Source organism: Cervus elaphus, chromosome 5 (assembly GCF_910594005.1).
Source record: "Cervus elaphus chromosome 5, mCerEla1.1, whole genome shotgun sequence".
NCBI classification, from domain to species: Eukaryota; Metazoa; Chordata; class Mammalia; order Artiodactyla; family Cervidae; genus Cervus; species Cervus elaphus.
The window spans coordinates 84119519-84141102 of record NC_057819.1 but is presented as its reverse complement, the minus strand read 5'-3'; the positions used below and the strand labels follow the sequence as shown (position 1 = coordinate 84141102).

The 21584-nt window shown below is 35.4% G+C and overlaps 1 protein-coding gene across 3 annotated transcripts in view; it reads right to left on the bottom strand.

Moving 5' to 3' along the window:
* Positions 1–21584, bottom strand: part of INTS2 (integrator complex subunit 2) — a 51781-nt gene that overhangs the window by 18399 nt on the left and 11798 nt on the right. For all 3 annotated transcript variants that reach the window (XM_043902884.1, XM_043902885.1, XM_043902886.1), the window contains exons 9-16: positions 21082–21207; positions 17227–17298; positions 17025–17139; positions 15053–15121; positions 13606–13740; positions 12257–12433; positions 11151–11259; positions 1263–1367 (exon numbers count right to left, since the gene is read on the bottom strand). In XM_043902884.1, the coding sequence (XP_043758819.1) occupies positions 1263–1367; positions 11151–11259; positions 12257–12433; positions 13606–13740; positions 15053–15121; positions 17025–17139; positions 17227–17298; positions 21082–21207 (908 nt within the window). The remainder of the gene's footprint in view (positions 1–1262; positions 1368–11150; positions 11260–12256; positions 12434–13605; positions 13741–15052; positions 15122–17024; positions 17140–17226; positions 17299–21081; positions 21208–21584) is intronic.

Here is a 21584-nt window from a genome sequence, read left to right as displayed (position 1 = left end):
GAGTGCCAGCAATAAGAGTATCAGCAGTAATCAGAGTACTTTAGATTTGATCAGCCACTCACTATGCAACTTAGATCAAATCAAACCACTGCTTAGTCCCAAAAGGGGAAGTATCTACTGCCTTTCCCATAGAAACTGCTTAAAATAAATGTTTCTGTGAAAAAGACACTGTCACAATCACAAGTAGTATTATTTAAAAGTTTAAATGCACAAATATATGTATAGTCAGGACGGTCACAAAAATGACTGCTTATAATAGTACAAATTAGTCTGCATTACATAATCCCTTTATTAGTGGCAACATTAGTTACCAAATGCTGCAAAATATAACATCACTTCTCTGAAAAGAGATTAAGTAAAGATATAAATAAATGCAGACATCTGGCTAAAGAAGACCAAAGAAAGTTCATGTTTACCCTTGAAATCAACCATAATAAAGACAGAAAATCTGAGCTTCAAAGAAACAAAATCAAAGAGAAAAAAAAATCCATACATTATAAAAAGCTGTTAAATTGAGAAAAAAATTGAATTTTAAAAATATTACTGTATCTCCACTTGATAGTATTACAGTAAAAGTATTCTAGTAATTTCATGCTATGGCATGTTATGTAGCAATTAAAAACAATAATGTAGATCTACATGTAGTAATATGATTAAGATCTCCAAGACTTCAAGAGAAGAAAGCAAGTCTCAGAAGAAATACAGTATGATACCACTTAGAGGTTAAAAAAAGATTTTTTTACGTGTGTGTTTCTATTAGCTTCAACCACATGAAACCGCATTTTCATAGGTCAAAAATAGTTGAATACCTGTAATCTCATATGGTTCAATCTGTAGAAAAGAACATGTGAAACTGCATACCAAAAGGAAATAGCTAGGGCCTCAGGGGTGGGAAGTAGTTTTCAGGGAGTAAGATAGCGAGGAAAGTAAAGAGAAATTCGCTCTTAAATTGAATGTTTAGCTTTGAGCACCTATTACACTATCATCTTACATATAGTAGGTATTTCTTACCTATTGTATAGCACATGGATCTCTGCTCAGTATTATGTGCCAGCCTGGATGGGAGGGGCGTTCAGGGGAAAATGGACACATGTGTATGTATGGCTGAGCCCCTTCACTGTTCACCTAAAACTATTACATTGCTAATTGGCTATACCCCAATACAAAATGTTTTTGGTGGTACATAAAAATTTAAATTTAAAAAAAAAGTAGGTATTTTTTACCAATAAACATTACCAGTAAAAAGCAAACAAAACAAATACCTCCCAACTCCTGCTGAAGTCCTTGAGCCTGTCGAATAAGGAATTTGATAGGAATCTGATCCATTAAAGAAGATGAATATGATTTGGGTTTTCTTTGCATGGCAGCTGTCAGTCAAAAATAAGAAATGTAAGATATAACATCAGAAACAACATGAATCTTAACCTTCAACACAAATAGGAACAAACACAATGTCAAATTACTCTTAATTCACTTAATCTGTGAATATAGCTCATAAAAGATAAAGAATCACTACCAAAGTAGTGAATACATATGACGAGCAAGAACATACTTCAGGGCAAGATCTGGAAAATGCCCTGAAACTGAAACCAGTGGGAAGAAAAATCATGAGTGAGAGAAGCCACCTGCAGAAGTGCCCAACTCAAAAAAATAGAAAAGAAACTCCCCCAAACCTAATTAGGAAGACAAATGCAGTCATGACCACATGGCTTAAAACTTCATGATGCCAACAGCCTTAATCATATTATCTATTAGTGGTGACTGACTCTTTCTGAAGGAAGTTGGGAAATATGAATGACTTTCTTCTCCAACAACTTCTACCTTCAACTAACAAATCCATTTTTTTAAAGTAAATCCATCTTAATTTCTATTCTTTTTCTGCTATCCTAATTCAATACCTACTCATTATTTATTTAAATAACTATTATGGTTCAATTTTCAATTTTCCAGACTCCAATTCCTCTTCTTTTTGAACCATCCTTCACACTGGTGCCACAGTCTTCTTATTTAAATTCAGATTTGGCCAGATCATGTGTCTCTGGATCCATGCTCAAATATCTGGATCCATGGATTTCCAGATCCCCAGGGTAAAGGTCCTTACCAATCAACGCTTTCTGTCTCATCTCCACCATATGCTATATGCCTGACACCCTCATCTTACTTTTCCAAGCTGCTTTGCAGGTACAACAGAACTTAGGAGCATCTCAACCAGGCTATCCACAGTTTGAAAAACTATATCCTATATACTTATTCTTTTCCAAACACAAACCACATAATGTAAAGCTCAACAAAATTTTATTGATTGAAGTTAAGTATATGAGTGCAAGTGTTAGAATACAGGTTGAGAATTTTTGCCTAAATAGACGATACACCTCTTGGTTAGACATGATACCCCTTGCAGGTCAGTGAATGAGCATCCCAGTTTTCCACATCAATCTTTTATGAACTGGGTAAGAATGTATCTCAAAACACAGTTTAAAAAAACATAGCTTCTAATACAATCAAATTCTGGTTCCAACACTATCCAAACTGGAAAGGAAAGAGTAAAACTGCCACTATTTGCAGATATGGCATTATATAGAAAAATCTTAAAGATTCTATCAAAAAACTGTTAGAACTTAAAAAAAAAAGTGGTAAAAATGACAAATATCTCAGCCCACAAATGTGTAAATGACTCTCATGCAAATGCTGAGGTGAATGAACACTTGGGGCTTCCATAGTAAGATGAGGGGACAACATTCAAGGAGCACCTTATGGTATATGGCTTTGTGCCTCAACCGAAGTCAAAGAAAGTGAAGTCACTCAGTCATGGCCGACTCTTTGTGACCCCATGGACTGTAGCCTGCCAGGCTCCTCCGTCCGTGGGATCTTCCAGGCAAGAGTACCAGAGTGGGTTGCCATTTCCTTCTCCAAATAATTTCCTAAAGAATGAAGTAGAGTTGGCTGATAAAAGAGCGGCTGAGGAGCCTTTTCTGGACATCAAAGTTCCGTCAAGGTAACAAGAATTAAGAAAAGAAAAAAGGAAAAAATACTGTGAAAACTAATAAACAAATTCAGTAGGGTTGCAAGATACCAAATTAAATACACAAAAATCTCTTGCATTTTTATAGACCAATAACAATCAGAAAGAAAAATTACATTGCCCCTAGCTTTTGTAACATTTTAATCCTTAAAACATTCCTATGGAAAACTAATTCACTTATGAAATTAGTGTAAACTAATACTAAAGCCAGGAAAAAAAGAAGTGAAGAGAAAAAAGGCCTATTCCACTTGCTTAAACACAGATGGAAAAAAATCATATTAAAAAAAAAAAGACAAATCATGTTAAAAGAATAATATACCCAAAGCAAGTAGGGCCCACTCCAGAAATATAGATATCAATTATACAACAAATTATATAAATAGACCAAATTATCTCAGTAACTGCTGAAAAAATTATTCCCTTGATAAATTTTTTTTAAATGGTACTCTAAGAAATTCAGAGTCTGACTAACCCAAAGTAAATGTCTATACCTTCCTTGTAACTAGCAATAACTTAAGAAAAAATTATACAAAGTCTATACAAAGTAAAGTTTAATTGACATAAAAAAATAATTTGAATTCACATATTCAAAAACATGTATTAAGTGATTACTCTGTATCAAGTAATATTCTAAATGAGTAAGTAAGTAAAAGTCACTCGTGTCTGACTCAATGACACAGTAGCAAAAAAAAGATAAAAATTGGCCTTCATGAATCTTACATTTTAATAATTTAAAGAAAAAATTCATGGAATTCCCTGGCAGTCCAGTGGTTAGGACTCAGGGCTCTTACTGCTGGGAAGATGGGTTTGACCCTGGGTTAGGGAACTAAGATCTTATAAGCTGCACAGCTGACCAAAAATAAGTCTTTAAAAAAATTATTTCATATTCCTAGCTGGAAAGACTTATATTGTAAAGATGTAAATTCTCTCCAAATTAATTTCTAGCATAACATAATTCTAACCAAAATCCAAATATAATTGTCTTCTACAGAATTTGACAAAATCTTATAGAGTTTATGTGCAAGATTATATACGTGAAAATGGACAGAAATACTGAACAAGAACAATAATTGTGAAAGGGACTGGAAATGCCTAAAACTAAAAAAAAAAAAACCAGACATAGGTTTGTAATAAAACTTCAGTATACATCAGAGCAACTTTCCAAATTAATAGGAAAATGACAGGTTATTCGCTTTGTGATGTTGACAAATAGCCAATTATTTAAAAACGACGACAACAACTAGGGGCTTCCCTGGTGGCTCAGTGGTAAAGAATCTACCTGCCAATGCAGGAGACGAGGGTTTGATCCCTGATCCAGGAAGATCACACAGGCCACAGAGTAACTAAGCCTGTGCATGACTACTGAACCCAAGTTTCCTAGAGCCCCATGCTCTGCAATAAGACAAGCTGTAACAATGAGAAACCCTCACACTGCAACTAGAGTAGCCCCTGCTCGTCACAACAAGAGAAAAAGCCCATGCAGCAGTGAAGACCCAGCACAACCAAATATAAATAAAGAAATACATAAAATGAAAAAAATTAAAAATAAATAAATAAATAAATAAATAATTTTTTAAAAAGAAAAGAGAAAAAAAAAATTTAAACTGAATCTGTATCCCATGTATGTGTGCTCAGTCGTGTCCAACTCTTTGCGACCCCATGGATTGTAGCCTGCCAGGCTCTTCTGTTTATGGGATTCTCCAGGCAAGAGTACTGGAGAGGGTTGCTGTGCCCTCCCCCCAGGGGATCTTTCCCACCCAGGGACTGAACCCACATCTCTGTCTCCTGTATGGTCAGGCAGAGTCTTTACAACTGGGCCACCTGGGAAGCAAGTCTGTATGCCATACTTGGTAACTTCATGAATCCTACATTTTAATAACTTTAAAAGAAAAAAATATTTCAGGGAATTCCCTGGTGGTCCAGTAGTTAGAACTCAGGGCCTTTACTGCTGGGGAGGTGGGCATACATAAATTAATTAAAGGCATATGTAAATTTTAAAAATGAAATAATGTCCTAAAAGAAAATGTAAGTGATTAGTCATATAATGTTAGTACCTTACTTTCAAAGAGTCTCCTCTCCACAGAATTCTATACTCAAAATACACCATAAATAAATGATAACACTCAACTGCTATCATTGTGAATGCAAAAAAATTGGTACTCACATTGTATACAAATGTCTTATACATACGTCTTCTACAAAATGTCTATAATGGTAAAAACTATCTGGAAAACAGTGTGACAATTCATTTTTTAAATATTGGAATTCAAAAATCTTTGATTTAGTAGCTCTGTCCTAAAGAAATAAATAAGTATATCTGTATACAGAGTTAGCTCTAAGGATATTCATTCTGCCAGTCTCTATAATGGCAAAATGTAGACATAATCTCCAACAATAAAGTATTTTTTAAGTAATGGTACACATTTATGAAGAAATATTATACAGCTATTAAAAATCATGTTTAAAAAAATGTACTATAATAGGCCAAATGCTTAAAGTGTAGTCTTAAGTAAAAAGGGTAGATTAAAAACTTATGATTCCAAACTTTATCAAAGTTACCACACGTGCAAAGACTGAAGGGTTTTTTTTTCTAACAAAATTCTGTGGTGATTATCTCTGGGCAGTAGAATTATGGGTGGTTTATACTCTGGTCTTTGTACTTTTCTCACTTCCTCAATTTTCTTCAGTAAAACACTCTTTTAATAAATATTTTTCTTTTAAAAAACAGTTCTTTTGCATTAAGACAGGAAAACGATTAGGTAAGCAATTAGATAAATAATGAAATAAATTTAAAATTCTTATACTTTTACTCCACAGGATGATCATATGACTGTGAGAAGCTTTTTTGGTCAAACTCGATTTTATAGTACTGAAACTTCAAGCTGCCAAGAAATAACATCTGTCAGTGTCTGCTTAAAGGTTTCTACATTTTCAAAGAGGCAGGTGGAGTTAACTTTCTTCTGGGAAGACAATAATTAACTATCAAGTGCAAAGAAAAACTTCAAGTGCAGGAATTTAGAGCCACTGAACATTACAGTTTCCCAAGTATCACAGGATAGGTCTTGTTCTGCTGATGACAAAGAAGGAAATTTCATATGAAACAGGATAGAAGCAGAAAAAGCAGCCAGAGCTTGTTTTTAAATGAAGATAAGGGGCTTCCCTGGTGGCTGAGTGGTGAAGAATCCAGCTGACAATGCAGGAGGCATGGGTTCAATCCCTGCTCCAGGAAGATCCCACAGGCCATGGAGCAACTAAGCCCATGCACCACAACCTACTGAGCCTGTGCTCCAGAGCCCGGGAGCCACGGTGACTGAGCCCACGAGCCTGGAATCCGCGCTCCGCCACACGAGAAGCCGCAGCAATGAGAAGCCCATGCACCCCAACAAACAGCAGTCCCCGCTGCCCAGCTAGAGAAAGTGGGCGCGCAGCAGTGAAGTCCTGGCACGCCAAAAATAAAACAAATATACTTTAAATAGGCTTCCCTGATAGTCGGCTGGTAAAGAATCCACCTGCAACACAGGAGACCTGGGTTCGATCCCTGGGTCGGGAAGATCCCCTGGAGAAGGGAAAGGCTACCCACTCCAGTGTTCTGGCCTGGAGAATTCCATGGACTGCAACAAAGAGCAGTCCCTGCTTGCCACAGCTAGAGAAAGCTGGTGCACAGCAATGAAGACCCAGCACAGCCAAAAATAAAATAAATAAATACTTTTTTTGAATAAAATAAATGATGTTAAGGGACAGAGTTAAACAAGTAAGCTACGTAAGTGTGAGACTGTGTTTAGCATTCCATTGGCTGCTTTAGGAGCAGATAAACAGGTAAAGCTGATAAAACATGTTCAGTATTCATGAGTACTGTTTTTACCTCAAAAATATGTAAATATAACTTCTATATTTAAACTGTTCAATAAATATTTAAAATAAATAACCAACAAGGACCTACTGTATAGCAGAGGGAACTCAGCTCAATATTCTGTAATACCTGTAAGGGCACACCTGACTCACTTGGCTGTACACCGGAAACTAGCCTCTCATTTTCAATCAACTATGAAAGGACAGTGAAAATGTTAGTCTCTCCGTCACATTCAAGTCTTTGTGACCCCATGGACTGTAGCCCATCAGGCTAATCAGTCCATGGAATTCTCCAGGGAAGAATACTGGAGTGGGTAGCCATTCCCTTCTCCAGGGGAGCCTCTCAACCCAGGGATCAAACCCGTGTCTCCTGCATTGCAGGCAGATTCTTTACCATCTGAACCACCTGGGAAGCCTTTTAGTTTAATCAACTATACTCCAACATAAAATCAAAATTTTTGTAAAGTACATAAAAATAAACCTTTACCTAGTAATAAAATTTTCAGATATAATAAACAGGAAACATTTTTTAAGTATAAAAACTGAAAATATGATGGCAATGTGCATATTTTAATGGGGTATTAATAAAGGGATAGTACAAGGGATTTATTATGCTATTTCTTACACATGTTCTTTTAGATCAATACAGTATTTAACTGCAATGCACAAGACCCAGGTTTGATCCCTGGGTCGGGAAGATCCCCTGGAAAAGGGAACAACTACCCACTCCAGTATCCTTGCCTGGAGAATCCCATGAAGAGAGGAGCCTGGCGGGCTACAATCTGTGGTGTTGCAAAGAGTCGGACACGACTGAGTGACTAAACACACAATATATGCACTTGTATTACAAATATTTTTAAACAAATAAAAAATATGTATATGTGAAAAAATATGTATGTATACACCTTTTTTTAATGACTATGATATTCTTACACTTGGCTCTATCTCAGATGTTGAAATTCTGTATTTGAGCTTCAACAGCTACTTGGTGCCAGCTTTATTATAAAGCTCAAAACCACAGACCAGTTAACAAGGTAACAACACAACTTCGTGGGGAGGAATAAATTTGAAGCAGAATATTCATCATTTTTGGATGTGGAAGAGAAAACTTCTGTCATGTTATGACATATTCTGCAGTTAACTTATTCCTTTATTTTTTTTTTTTTTTTTAACTTATTCCTTTGGACTAAGAAACTAGGCTAGAAAAAAAAATTTCTTCAACTATGGGAAAAAAGTTCTCCAAGGAAAGCTCAATTCCCATTTGTCTTCCACACCCGGTCTCCTCTCACCTATCAAGGACATCCCTCTAGGGATTCTCTTGTAAAGCTTCCCTCTCTACTAGATTACTTCCAACAGCATACAACATCCTCTTAACTCTTTCACCTTAAAAAAAATAAAAAGTCCTCTCTTGACCTCATCTTCCTCTCCAATTACCATATTCATTTCCCTCCTTCTCTTTACAACTTTTCAAAAGAACTGTCTGTACTCACTGTGTTCAGTATTATCTCCTCTAATTTGCTTTTGAATTTACTAAATCAGGCTTGAATTCTGGAAAAAAAAAAAAAAACCTGTAAAGGTCAAAGGACCTCTAGCAAGCTAAACCCGATCATCAGCTGAGCCTAAATCCTAACCTTACTTGATCCATCACCATCATTTGACACAAGTGATCTCACTCTCCTTTTTAACATTCTTCTCTTGGCATGCAAAACATCACAGCCCCCTGAGTCTCCTTCCACACCTTCTCTCTTGGTAATCCTACTTAATATCATGATTATAAATATCATACATATGCTGAAGAATCTCAATGCTTCAGTCCAGGTTTATCTCATCCAAATTCCAGTCCAGCATTTACAACTGTTTTCAAGACATCCCCACTTCATCAGATATCTCAAACTTAGTATGTCCCAAACCAGCTCCTGATTGCCCACAAACCTGCTATTTATTTCAGTAGATAGCCATTGTATAGCTCAGGCCAAAGGCCTCCACATCAACCTTGGCTCCTGTCTCTCAATTCTAATTAATTCATCAGCAAAACTTCTCAGCTCTACCTTCAAAATATATATACACTGCTACCAGTCCAAGCCACCATCTTTTGCCTATAATCTTGGAAAAACCTAATCGTTTTGTTGTTCAGTCGCTAAGCCGTGTCCGACTCTTGCAATGCCATGGACTAGAACTCGCCAGGTTCCTCTGTCCATGGGATTTCTCAAGCAAGAATACTGGAGTGGGTTGCCATTTCCTTCTCCAGGGGATCTTTCTGACCCAGGGATCAAACCCACCTCTCCTGCATTGCAGGTGGACTCCTACACTGCAGGCAGATTCTTTACTGCAGAGCCACCAGGGAAGACCAAGAAAAACCTAGTAACTTTTCTATAATCTCCCAGTTCCTTTTCGAAGACTCAGTCCAGGCTAAATTGTACACTAAACCTGAAATTCTTAACTTTCCAATTAAGATCCATCAGACTATTGCATAAAGAACAGCAGCTTCACCCGAACACAGGGTTGAGCTGAGCATGTCACTGGGGACTGGGATGCATAATCTTTAAAGATTCTTCCAGTCTTAAAAATTCTGAGTGATTTGTTAATTCTGCATGGTGTATACATGAAAGTGGGCTATACTAGTCTCTAAACTTTCCTATATTATTTTTTTGCTAGACATTACTTTAAATAAAAACTAAGAGTGTTATCTTGGTCCCCTACTACAGTATTCATGGTCTGAGTTCTCCCCAGAATATCTCCTTGTAACTCATTCCTCTAGTATCTATTAAATCACAAGTGTCATATCCCTTAACAGAATTCATTACATGTGGATAAAAGTGGGAGACTATTACTTAATGCTTATTATTAGCCCATCTTGTCCCTCAAATGACAAAGACTATAATTATAGTTGTGGGATATCATCTGTATATTCCTAACAACTGCAGGCAGGAAAGAAAGCTGCTGAGAAATTCACAGTATATTTAAAACACAATAGTCCATATAAATGAAAGAAACTCATCTGCTACACACTGAAAAGTAACTTTAATTTATAGCTTTCAAAAAGTAAAATCGCTCAGCCATGACAAAATACAATCCCTTAAAAGAATTCTCTCTGCATTATAATACTCAATGCCTGTGACATTTTTAAATTTAATTTTTCTTGGAGTATAGTTGCCTTAGAATGTCATGTTAGTTTCTACTGTTCAAAGTGAATCAACGATTTGTATATGTGTATCTCCTCTTTTTTGGATTTCTTCCCCATTTAGGTCACCAAAGAGCACTGAGTAGGGTTCCCTGTGCAATACAGTAGGTTCTCATTAGTCACCGGTTTCATACACAGTATCAGCAGTGTGAATACGTCATTCCCCGTCTCCCAGTTCTTCCCAACACCCTTCTCTACCTCCTTGGTGTCCATATGCTTGTTCTCAACATCTGTGTCTCTGTTTCTGTTTTGCAAATAAGATCATCTATACCACGCCTATTACTTTTTAATGACACCTTTTATTTGAATATGGAACTTCATACATTTGCTGTTGCTGCTGTTCAGTCACTAAATCATGTCTGACTCTTTGCAACTCCATGGACTGCAGAACACCAGGCTCCTCTGTTCTCTACTGCCTCCCGGAGTTTGCTCAAATTCACGTCCATTGAGATGGTGATGCTATCTAACCATCTCATCCTCTGCCGCCCCCTTCTCTGTCTGCCTACAGTCTTACATTTAGCAAGCCAAAAACAGGTGAATTTTCTTTTTCACACAGAGGAAAACATACTACTTTATACTAATATTATCTATATTAAATCTGACCTTCTGATATTATACAAAGCACCTAAGTTTGAAAGCCTAGTTCAATGGTAACGTTAATGGCAAAGGAAATCCTTCTGTTGGTTTTTTTTTCCTACTACTTTGATTAAGACTGTTACTCTTCATACTAATGGAAGGAAAAGTAGGAAAAAGGTTGAAATCAAGCAAAAAATCTTCTACTTCAGTACCGACAGGTTTATGTCTTAATTTACCTTTAGTCAATAAGTTCACTAAAATTGTTAAAATACAAACAATTCAGTTAATCATTAATTCAGACTGCTAAAAGGAGCACTGAGACTTAAGGAGTGATTATAAGCCCACACATACATGTACTTATGCACGAAAGTATGAAAACTTAACATTGCAAAGACTGCAGAAAGATGCTGGAGCTTGCTGGAATATCTGATCTTATTTTCTCCAATAGCAGCCTGGAAAGTAACAAAATATAAGCAAATAAGATTAACTATCACCAGAAACACTAGCCTCTGCACAACTTACCTAAAGTCTTGGTGTTTGCTAGGAGAGCTTCTTCATAAGACAGAATATAATAAAGCACCAAGAGCTGTGCTGTGATACTGAAACGCTGATTAAGGCGGATGTTGTCACCCTGGAGGTAATATTATAAACACTTTAAAATACTGTTAAATTTCATGAGTGCTTTTTTTCCCCCTGTGGCCACAACAGGCAGTATGTGGGATCTTAGTTCTCCAACCAGGAATAAAACCGCTACCCAGCACAGAGTCTAAACCACTGGACCACCAGGGAAGTTCCAATGAGTACTTTTTGATAGTAAAAGCACTCAAAATAGGTTATTTGGTGTTGTTGCTCCCAAGCTTAAAGAAATTGGAAGAAGTATTGCAGTGTTCACATTAAACTCAAATTGACAATGTGAAGTTTAAGTTAAATTTGAGATGGCTTGAGAGATTAGAAGCAACATGCTGAACAGTTTTTAAACTTTCCTAGTGGCTCAGACAGTAAAGTGTCTGCCTGCAATGAGGGAGACCTGGTTTCAATTCCTGGGTGGGGAAGATCCCCTGGAGAAGGAAGTGGCAACCCACTCCAGTATTCTTGCCTGAAAAATCCCATGAACGGAGAAGCCTTGTAGGCTATAGTCCCATGGGGTCGCAAAGAGTCGGAAACGACTGAGCGACTTAACAGTTTTTAAGATAGGGCTGCTTCTGAAAAAAGTTTACATTTACAGGAATCTCAAGTATTATCTGAAACTACCATGAAGAAAATAATTCCTAAAAAAAAGATACTTTTTTGAAGAAAAAAAGATTTACTCCAAATTTTCCGTAAATAATCTAGGTATATCTTAAATTCTCAGGAAGCTGGTAAAATGTGTTGAAATGTCACATAATCCTTTTTAAACACACAACCTCCAGGGCACTCCTTAAACTTTAAAATGGAGCTTTTGAAAGAATTCTTCAAAAAGTGCCTAATCAACAAACTACATACAACTAATACCATTCTTTTAATATTCATAAGTGATCTAAAGAACTGAATACCATTTTAAATAATAATCTGGGAAAAAATGTGGAGTGCGAAGAACAAAAGAAAAATGAACTAATAAATGTTAAAAAAAAAAAACCACACTATTTTACCCCAATGACTCCTTGAAAAATACTGAGTATCTCCTGTTCTGTGACTGGCTGATTTGTGGCTTCTGGATTAGATTTAGATGCAGGAGTAAGTATAGAATTTATGTACACGTCAATCAGAGGAAGTAATTGAGGATGGAGTGGAATGGAGGTTTCACAGAGCTGTCTATAAATCCAGTCCTAGAAAAGAAAGTGACAGGCACTAAATTAATTATGGCAATAAGAAAAAGCAAGCAAAATTTTACAAGCACATATAATTTTACATGATTTATGAAAAAGTAAAACTCACTATTAACTTTTAGCAGTTGCTAAATAATATCATCCAGTTTCATAATTGCCTTTGATTTAAAAATGGAAACAATTTTTCTTTCCTAAAATTGAGAATACTGTTCCATGGAAGATAAACCTAAAAATGACAGCTTGGGTTTAGAGTTTGGACTTCGGGTTTTTAATCTATTGGTTTTTAAGTAGTGGGGAAAACACTGTAAGTCCCTTCTGTGTCTGTATTTTGAGCACCATATATGCTGCTGTAAAAGACCCCACAGCAGAAAGGCATTTAGGGAGAGGAAGTTTCTCACAACAAACCTCAGACAGATTAAGAATGTGGCTTTGACAACCACATATGGGAGATTAACTATCTGCACAAATACAGGCCAAGAAGAAACACTGGGGTGCATCTGGACTCTTAATTCTTCGCTACTTCACTTGCAAAAAATATGAAAAGCAGAAGATACAATCAAGATGGAAAACAACTTCACTACATCATAAAAACAAGGACAATCAAATGTGATATAGCAATGCATATGTTGTTCAGGGTTCTTTATAAATAAAATAGCCTCTTAGAAAGGGTTCAAACAAATTTTTTTCTTTTTTAACCTCCTGTGGATTCAGCCTTTTCTCTAGAGAACCTATTTGCTATAGCCAACTACATAACAAATTGAAAACATGTCAAAATATGTGCAAGTTTAATGTTAGAAGTCCCTGTGACAAATAGACTACGAATACCAGTCATGGCTAACCAGCAACCTTCTGAGTTTGGTAAACAAAATCAAGTATAAAGAATGGAAATTTAAAAAAAAAAAAAAAAGAACAGAAATTTCTTACTAAAGTTTAATGAAACTGCTAAATATCATTGAGAATTTAAAAGGAATTAGTACTACTGTACATTTTGTAAATTAACTGAACAGTTATGCTGTTTTAAAAATCTGAAATTAACAGCCTAATTACTATAACTATATAACTAAAAACATTTCACATACAAAATCCACAGTAAAGGTCTGCAAACTCAAATAGAACTGGGAAAAAAGCATTAACTCATATTTTAGCTTGAAGAATAAATGTTAAGATCATACTTTTATTGATACTTTGTGTTTGGTGAAGGAACGACTCCTCAGAAGCTGGTAAATGCAATGAATAGGCAAAAATCCAGTAATGTTGGCACTCAGGTTGCTGGTGACAGGGACTCGAACTGCATGAGCTGTGACAACCTAAAAGGGAAAAATAGCAGCAAAATACATATGACAGAACCAGACACAAAATTATTCTGAAAGAGGGAATATTAGCCAGGTGGACTGTCAATACTAATGGGGTCCTTTGGCGGGAGTGACAAAAACCAATCATGACATGATTTAATTATTTTGAGTAATGAGGTACCATCACACATCTGGGAATTTGTAAAGTTCTCTACTTTTTAAAAATTTACTTCTAAACACAGACACATTGCCAGGGGTTAGAGTAAAGTTAAAAAATATGTAAAATTTGGAATCATAAAATCTGGGCTCAATGACTATAATATATAAAACAGATAAACAACAAGGATTTACCATATAGAACAGAGAACTACATTTAATATAATAAACTGTAATAAAAAGAATCTTAAAAGAGGGAGGGGACGTATGTATACGTATGGCTGATTCACGTTGATGTTTGGCAGAAACCAACACAATTCTGTAATTATCCTTCAATTAAAAAATAAATAAGAATACAAATATATATATATATACATATATATGTATAACCGAATCACTTTCTTGTATATCTGAAACTAAAATAATACTGTAGATCATCTATGGTTTAATTTTTTTTAAAAAAAGGAAAAAAAAGAATAGTTTCCATCATTGAAAAAATAAAATATCGTTAGGATTATCCATGGACAAAAGTGCTGAGACCAAATAAGAACAAGTCAATACAAGAATAAGGAATTTAGACTCTAGCTTACAACTTAGTTAGACACGGCACCTTGCAGCTGAAAGGTTTAAACAGATTCTCCTGACAATCCTGACTGTCAGTGAACTTCCCTGGTAGCTCAGATAAAGAATCTGCCTGCAATGCAGGAGATGAGGTTTGATCCCTGGATCAGGAAGACTCCCTTGGAGAAGAGAATGGCTACCCACTCTAGTATCTGGCCTGGAGAATTCCATGGACAGAGAAGCCTGATAGGCTACAGTGCATGGGTTGGCAAAGAGTCGGACACGGCTCAGCCACTAACACTTTCACCCTAGGTGAGATCCCTGTCAACAGTGTCTAAGACTACATTCTTAAGCATCTACTCAACGTCTCCAAAATAAGCAAATTTACTTAGCACATGCTTTTCTATGTAGTAAATAGCTTTGAAAACAAATTTGAAATACGATTTTTCTTTACAGAAGTTTCAAAGATTAAATAAATCATCACTGGAAACTAAAAAGGAATATAAAGACTATATCAGTGTCTTAAACTGAAACATACACAAGTTTTCTCACAAGGAATGTTATAAAATAAAGTTAAAGAAGTACCTAAGATAATAGTTAAAAGAAGTACCTGCTCAGTAAAAATTTCCTGTGTGAAGACAGTCTTCATCCTGCTCAAGGAGCTTGGCTTAATTACAATCTAAAACAACCAAAACACAACACTGTAAAGCAATTATATTCCAATAAAAAACAAAGAAAAGAAAGGCTCTTTTTTACAAAAAAAGAAAAAAAAATACAAAATAAAGCAACCAAAAGATTTCAACAGCAGATGAAAATAAAATATATGAAGCACAATTTTACTTAACGTTCAAATACTCTACTTCAGAAGTAGCTTCTCAAACCTAACACTAAAATGTGTTTTTCCTCAGGAACCAAATATGAAAGTACTTAGTGGGATTTCCCTTGAGATCCAGTGGCTAGACTCTGAGCTCCCAATGCAAGGGGTCCAGGTTCGATCCCTCATCAGAAAACTAGATCTTGCATACCACAAGATATGGTACAGCCAAATAAATAAAAGAATTTTTAAAGTACTCAGTAAACATATCATTACTACATTTTAAGTCAGTGGGAAGAAGTGGATTATTTAATAAATGGAGGTGGGATAGCTCTCTTTCTGGATAATACAAATAAAGATTTGCATATGACATCATACCCCATATTAACTTCAAATGTATTAAAGATTTAAATGTAAAACATGAGGCCACAAAAACACTAGAAGAAAATACAGGTGATCATTTCTATTAACCTGAGGAAAGAAAAGCACTTCTAAGCATAATAACAAAATAAGAACCACAAAAGAAATACTTAATATATAACACACATAGAAAATAATAATTTTCACATGGCAGAAAAGACTAGGAAAAATCATCTGCAACATATTATACTTTTCCATCTTTAAGACAATAAGGATTATAATATGCACCACTGATTTAATAGTAGCTTTTCAAGTAAATAAAGAAGGGCAAACACTATCACACTAACATCATGCATCAACTATAAAATGAATCCAAGTTTCAATATATGGTAAAATATGTGTCTTGAATCAATGAAATACGATATACAAGGCATAACAGCATATCATTTATATATAAAGAGCACTTCTGAATCAGTAAAAGGAAAAATAAATCCATAAAAATCCCTATAGAAAAACCGGGACATCAATAAACCTTTTAAAAAGAAATAAACCAACTAAAACACATATATTGTTTAAAAGTAACCAAAAAAATCTCTATATAAACTATAACAATAAAAAATAATAATAACTAGTAATCAAAGAGATGCAAAATAAGACCATTTTTCATCAAATTTGCAAAGATTAAAAAGAATGGTAATGCCCAGTGATGGTGAGAAGTTAGGGAAATATGCACTCTCATTCACTAACGAGAACAGTTACACTGGTATAAACTTTCTGGAAAATAATCCGGCAATATTCATTAAACATCTTAACATCATCATACTTTTACTTAGCACTGCTTTCTATAACTTTATCCTAAGGAAGTAATCCAGAAAGTGTTTGAAAATATACATGTATGGATGCCTGTGTGTATATTTACATACATAGGATATTCATCTAAGCATTATTCAGAAATTAGAAAATCTACATGGCAAGTAAAGGAACCATTAAAAATGTCACGATCAGCCCACACAATAACTGCAATGCAGCCACTGAAAATTATGTTGTATTAGAATATGTATTGATATGAAGAAGTGCTCATTATATATTGGTAAGTTCATTAAAACCACTTATATATATCAATATAAAGAAAGAACAGATACCAAACTATTAATAGTACTTGACATCTCTGAACATGGAATTATAGCTTTCCCTTCTTTACTGTGTTTTCTAAGTTTTCTACATAGAAAATCTATTATTCTCATAAATAATATTTACATAATGTATTTTTTTAGAGAGCTCCTGTAAAGTTTCAAACTATTAAACAACTAAAATTACTTCAAAATGAAAACAACCTATTTACTTAACATTACAAGAAAATGTCCAGCTTAGAAACATCTTCTTTAGAAAGACGATAAGAGGAAATTACCTTCATTCCCAAAGTGGAACAGACCAAATCAATGATAGCACTGAGCTGGTTGCTATGAAAGTACATAGCAACCAATAATAACATCTCCCCAAAAGAAGCAGAGACACCTGAAGTACTGTTGAAACAGAAAAGAAAACGTGAATTTCCAAAGGAAGGTTAAGAAAACTTACTCAGCTATCTGATACAAATGAAGTCATCTTACCTTTCAAAGTAAGCTTCTTCTTTGATCATCCAGCTTAGCCAAACTACCATCAGCTGCTCCTGTTCAGGAGTACTGTTAATATAGAAAAAAATATCAGAAGTCACTGGTCTAAATCAGATATACTAGCATAAGAATAAAAAAACATTCTGGAATTATCTTTGGTGGAAATTATTTTTTCCTCAAATTACTTGCTTGTTGAATTGGCCATTAATTATCATTGAGATATGCAGTAGTTCTAGAGAAGAACAGAGGACCATAACTTTTCTCCATTAATATAAACAGCCAAACCCTCTCAAAGTCTCAGTTACTACTTTTGCAGGTTGGAGAAAATAAACTTCCTCACATTCCTTAGAAAAACAAAGGTTCTCTGGGATTAAAATGTTAGAAGAACTAACAGCTGATACTCATTTCCTATAGAAAAAAATTGATAGTGTTGAAACTTAGTCATTAAAAACTCAGAAACTGAGTATGAGGACAAAAGTCAGACCATCTTTTACCTGGGAAATGAAATTTAGTTTGCAGAGGCATTTTGAGCAGAAGTCAATATTAGAGGGAAACAAGTGATCACTATTCGAAAAAGTAAAAAGAGACAGCCAGGGGCTAACCATATATGAAGAATGGTAATAGAAATACATGAACACTGACTAGTTTAAAGCAAATTCCTAGGTTTAGGTTGAAATGCACAGGTCAATTTTGATCTGTAATAGTAATTTTCATTGATCCTCTTCTACTTCACCGCAGTGTAAACAGGAAAAATAAAAACCAACCACAAAGCCTGATACCCAAAACTAAGAAAATTAAAAAGGCTATGCTCAACCATACATAAATTTCTCTACTTATAAAAGACAATGTTATGTAGTAGAAAGATTACAGCCTTTAGAGTCTGCCAGACCTGAGTGGGAATCCCATCTCTGCCAATTACTGTTAGTGTGACCTTGAACAAGAAATTTAAATAGTCTTCTTGTACTTTAGCTCTCCTACTTTCTCCTTCTTGTACTTTAGCTCTTCTATAAATATACACCCACCTTACAGAAGTAATGAAGATTAGAGATAACACTTAGAAATTACTTTAGGTAATATATAAGTATATAACTGAATCACTCTGCTATATACCAGCAACTAACACAACACAGTAAACTGACTATACTTCAGTAAAATAAACTTTTTTAAAATTTTTATTTATTTATTTGGCCACACAGGATCTTAGTTGTGGCATGTGGGATCTAGTTCCCTGACCAGGGAGCGAACCTGGGCCCCCTGCATTGGGAGCTCAGAGTCTAGCCACTGGATCACAAGGGAAGTCCCAAAAATAAACTTTTTAAAACAAGAAATTACTTCAGGTAAAGAGAAAACACTTCCTTTCATGTACTTAGTTTCTCATATTCCTAAAACACACCACTCAAATTACATCAAAGGGATTTTCTTAAAACACACAAAATGCACAGGATGATAATGAAGGACAATACCACAAAGTATTGGAAAGCTGGAGCCAGTAAGGAAGAGGAGGAGTAACTGACTAAGCAGACAAGAAAGCAGAACACCAAACTGGCAGGAAGGAAAACCAATCTACCACTACACCACAGAATCCCCAAAGGGCTCAGGAACTGGCACCTCCAGGCAGTTTTGGGAGTGAGAATGAAGACAGAGACTAAATGTAGACAGTCTGTACAGGCAGTGGCCCTCCAAACCAACCCTCCATTCAGTGGAAACAAGGCTGATTCTCTGGAAAAGGTAAAAGAGGGTATCGCTGAACTGATGGACAACCAGGGCTTTCTGGAGCGCCTTTGGGAAAGTAGAAGAATTAAGTAAACAATGCAGGCTGAGATCTCCCAGCCCTTAACCCTCACTTTTTAACTTCGCTTATGGATTTCCTGTCAGGCCTTCGCTCTCAGGCAAGAAAACAGTCTTTTCCAAGACTCTGAAAAGTCCGAGAGCTTCTCATTTATGCGTTCAGAAGTTCTAACTTGCCTTTTAGTCTCCTACTCTTAAATATGAACAATCAAGCATTATTAAACCTCTGAGAAAAATAGAGACCAAAAAAAAAAAAAAGGGCAGAAAAAAAGAAACTTAAAGAAACAGTACAAATAAGACCCCTTCAATCATTATGGGTAATATCAGAGAAACCATGCCACCATGAAGCAGTAGACACTATAAAGAAGAAATAAGAAGAATAAAAATGAGCTCTTAGATGTTAAAAACTAGATGGAAGATTGAGAAAAAAATCCTAAAAGGTAATATGAGCAATACCTTTTTGAAGTGATTGAAATGTTCTAAAATTAGATTGTGGTAATGGCTGTACAACCTTGTAAATATACTAAAACCTATTAAATTGTACACTTTAAACTGGGTGAATTTTATGGTATGTAAACTGTGTCTCAATAATGCTGTTTTTTAAAAAAGCAGAACAAAACAAAGATAAGGAAAGTAAGAAAGAATAAGAAAATAAGATGATCACTTCAGGAAGCCCAATATCAAAACAAGAGGCGGTTTCAAATAGAGAAATCCATGTGAAAGACAAATTAGTTCAAGACATTTCCTACAATTGACCAATGTGAGTTCCCAGGTTGAAAAGGTTAACGAAATACCTAGGAGAAAGGATAAAAACAGACCCATACAAAAGCACATCACCCAGAAATTTCAAAACCCTAGAAACAAAAAGCTAATCCTTCATGTTCCCATATTTTAAAAAAACAAGTCACAAAAAAAGGACCAGAAATCAGAATGTTACTAGATTCCTCAACAGTAACACTGGAAGTTAGAAGACAATACAGCAAGACTTTCAAAATTCTCAAAGGAAATTATTGCCAACTTAGAATTCTATACCCCATCAAACTATCAACCAAGTGTTAAAGTAAATTAAAGACATTTTCAGAAATAGCCCATCCCTAAATAATTTACCTCCTACATACCCACTCTAAAGAAGCAAAATGAGGGAGCAAATGAAAAAAGATGGAGACATAAGATGCAGGAAATAGGAGACCCAACAAAGAAGAGTTAAAGCGAGTCCCCAGAATAATAGTGAAATGCAATTCCAGATGAGACCTGTGTATCTGGTGCAGAGGCAACCAGTTCAGATGCGAGGGAGTCAAAACGCTTCAGGACAGACTGCCTCAAGAAAACGAAACAAACAGAATAACTAATGAGCCTGAACATCTTGAGAGGAGGGTTAGATTGGCAGAGAGTTTGAAACTACATTAATCTAAGTACATAAAACACCAAGCAAATGAAAAACAAAGAACAAAAGCAAACAGGACAATTCTTAATGGAAAAACATGTTTTGCATAAGAAAAATAATCATCTACCGCTTGGCTGAGCTCCCAAGGGTGTAACATAAACAATAATGTACTGATCAAAGCAAAATAATAATAACTATGTACAGGGAGAATGGAGAGATACGAAGGATACAGAGAAGGTTAAGGACAGAGAGAAGGAGAACTAACTCCTCATTCTCATAGTGGGACTTCAACGAATACTCCTAAAACAAAAAAATCAGGATGTAGCAAATACAAACATAGTAATAAAGATGTGGGAGTCAAAACCAAAAGAATCACCTAAAAGAACTGAAAGAAGCTGCCTCTAGGGAAGTGGAAAACAGGGCAAAAGGGAATCAGGACTACCATTTGTCTCAAATCTTGAAGAGCTACTTTGAATCCCTTAAATGTATGTATATGAAACTTTGGTAAAGACAAACAAAAGAACTGGAAGACAGGAGATGCTAGTGATACCCTTTTATTAAATAATACCGATGTCCATACCTAGACCATTTTTGCAGTAAGTTAACTAATTCTATACATTGTTTTAATAAATAAACAAAAGCAGACCTTGGAAAAATAAAACAACTATATAGTTGGGTACCTGACAAGTGTAGAAAAGGCCAGCAGCATACAAAAGGAGAGTGAAACAAAGCGAACCCCAGCTGGTGTCGCAGGAGGACGGCTTGTCATCAACTGCAGTAATTGCTCAGCTTCTTCCTCAGTTGGTCTAAAAAATGAATACACTATTAGGTTTTAGTTTTTTCAGTTGAGAGAAGGAAGAAGAGGGGACTTCTCAACAGTTCAACCTTTCAGATACAAATCCTGAGCTCTGGAATGATATCTCACTATTTACAAAATCTATAACATCTTAAGATGTCAAAAGCAAAACTGCTCAGTTTGCAACCAGTGCTCTTCCTCAGACACAAATACAGGTAGTCCTCACTTTGCATGGTAGTATGGGACCATAAAAATAACCATGCAAGCTGAAACTGCATCATGACCTTAATAATCAGCGGGGAAAATTACAACCGTTCCATTACCTTTAAAATTTCTGTCAAGACATTACAAACTCTGTTGGTTATAATGCCTAAGGAAACTTTTTAA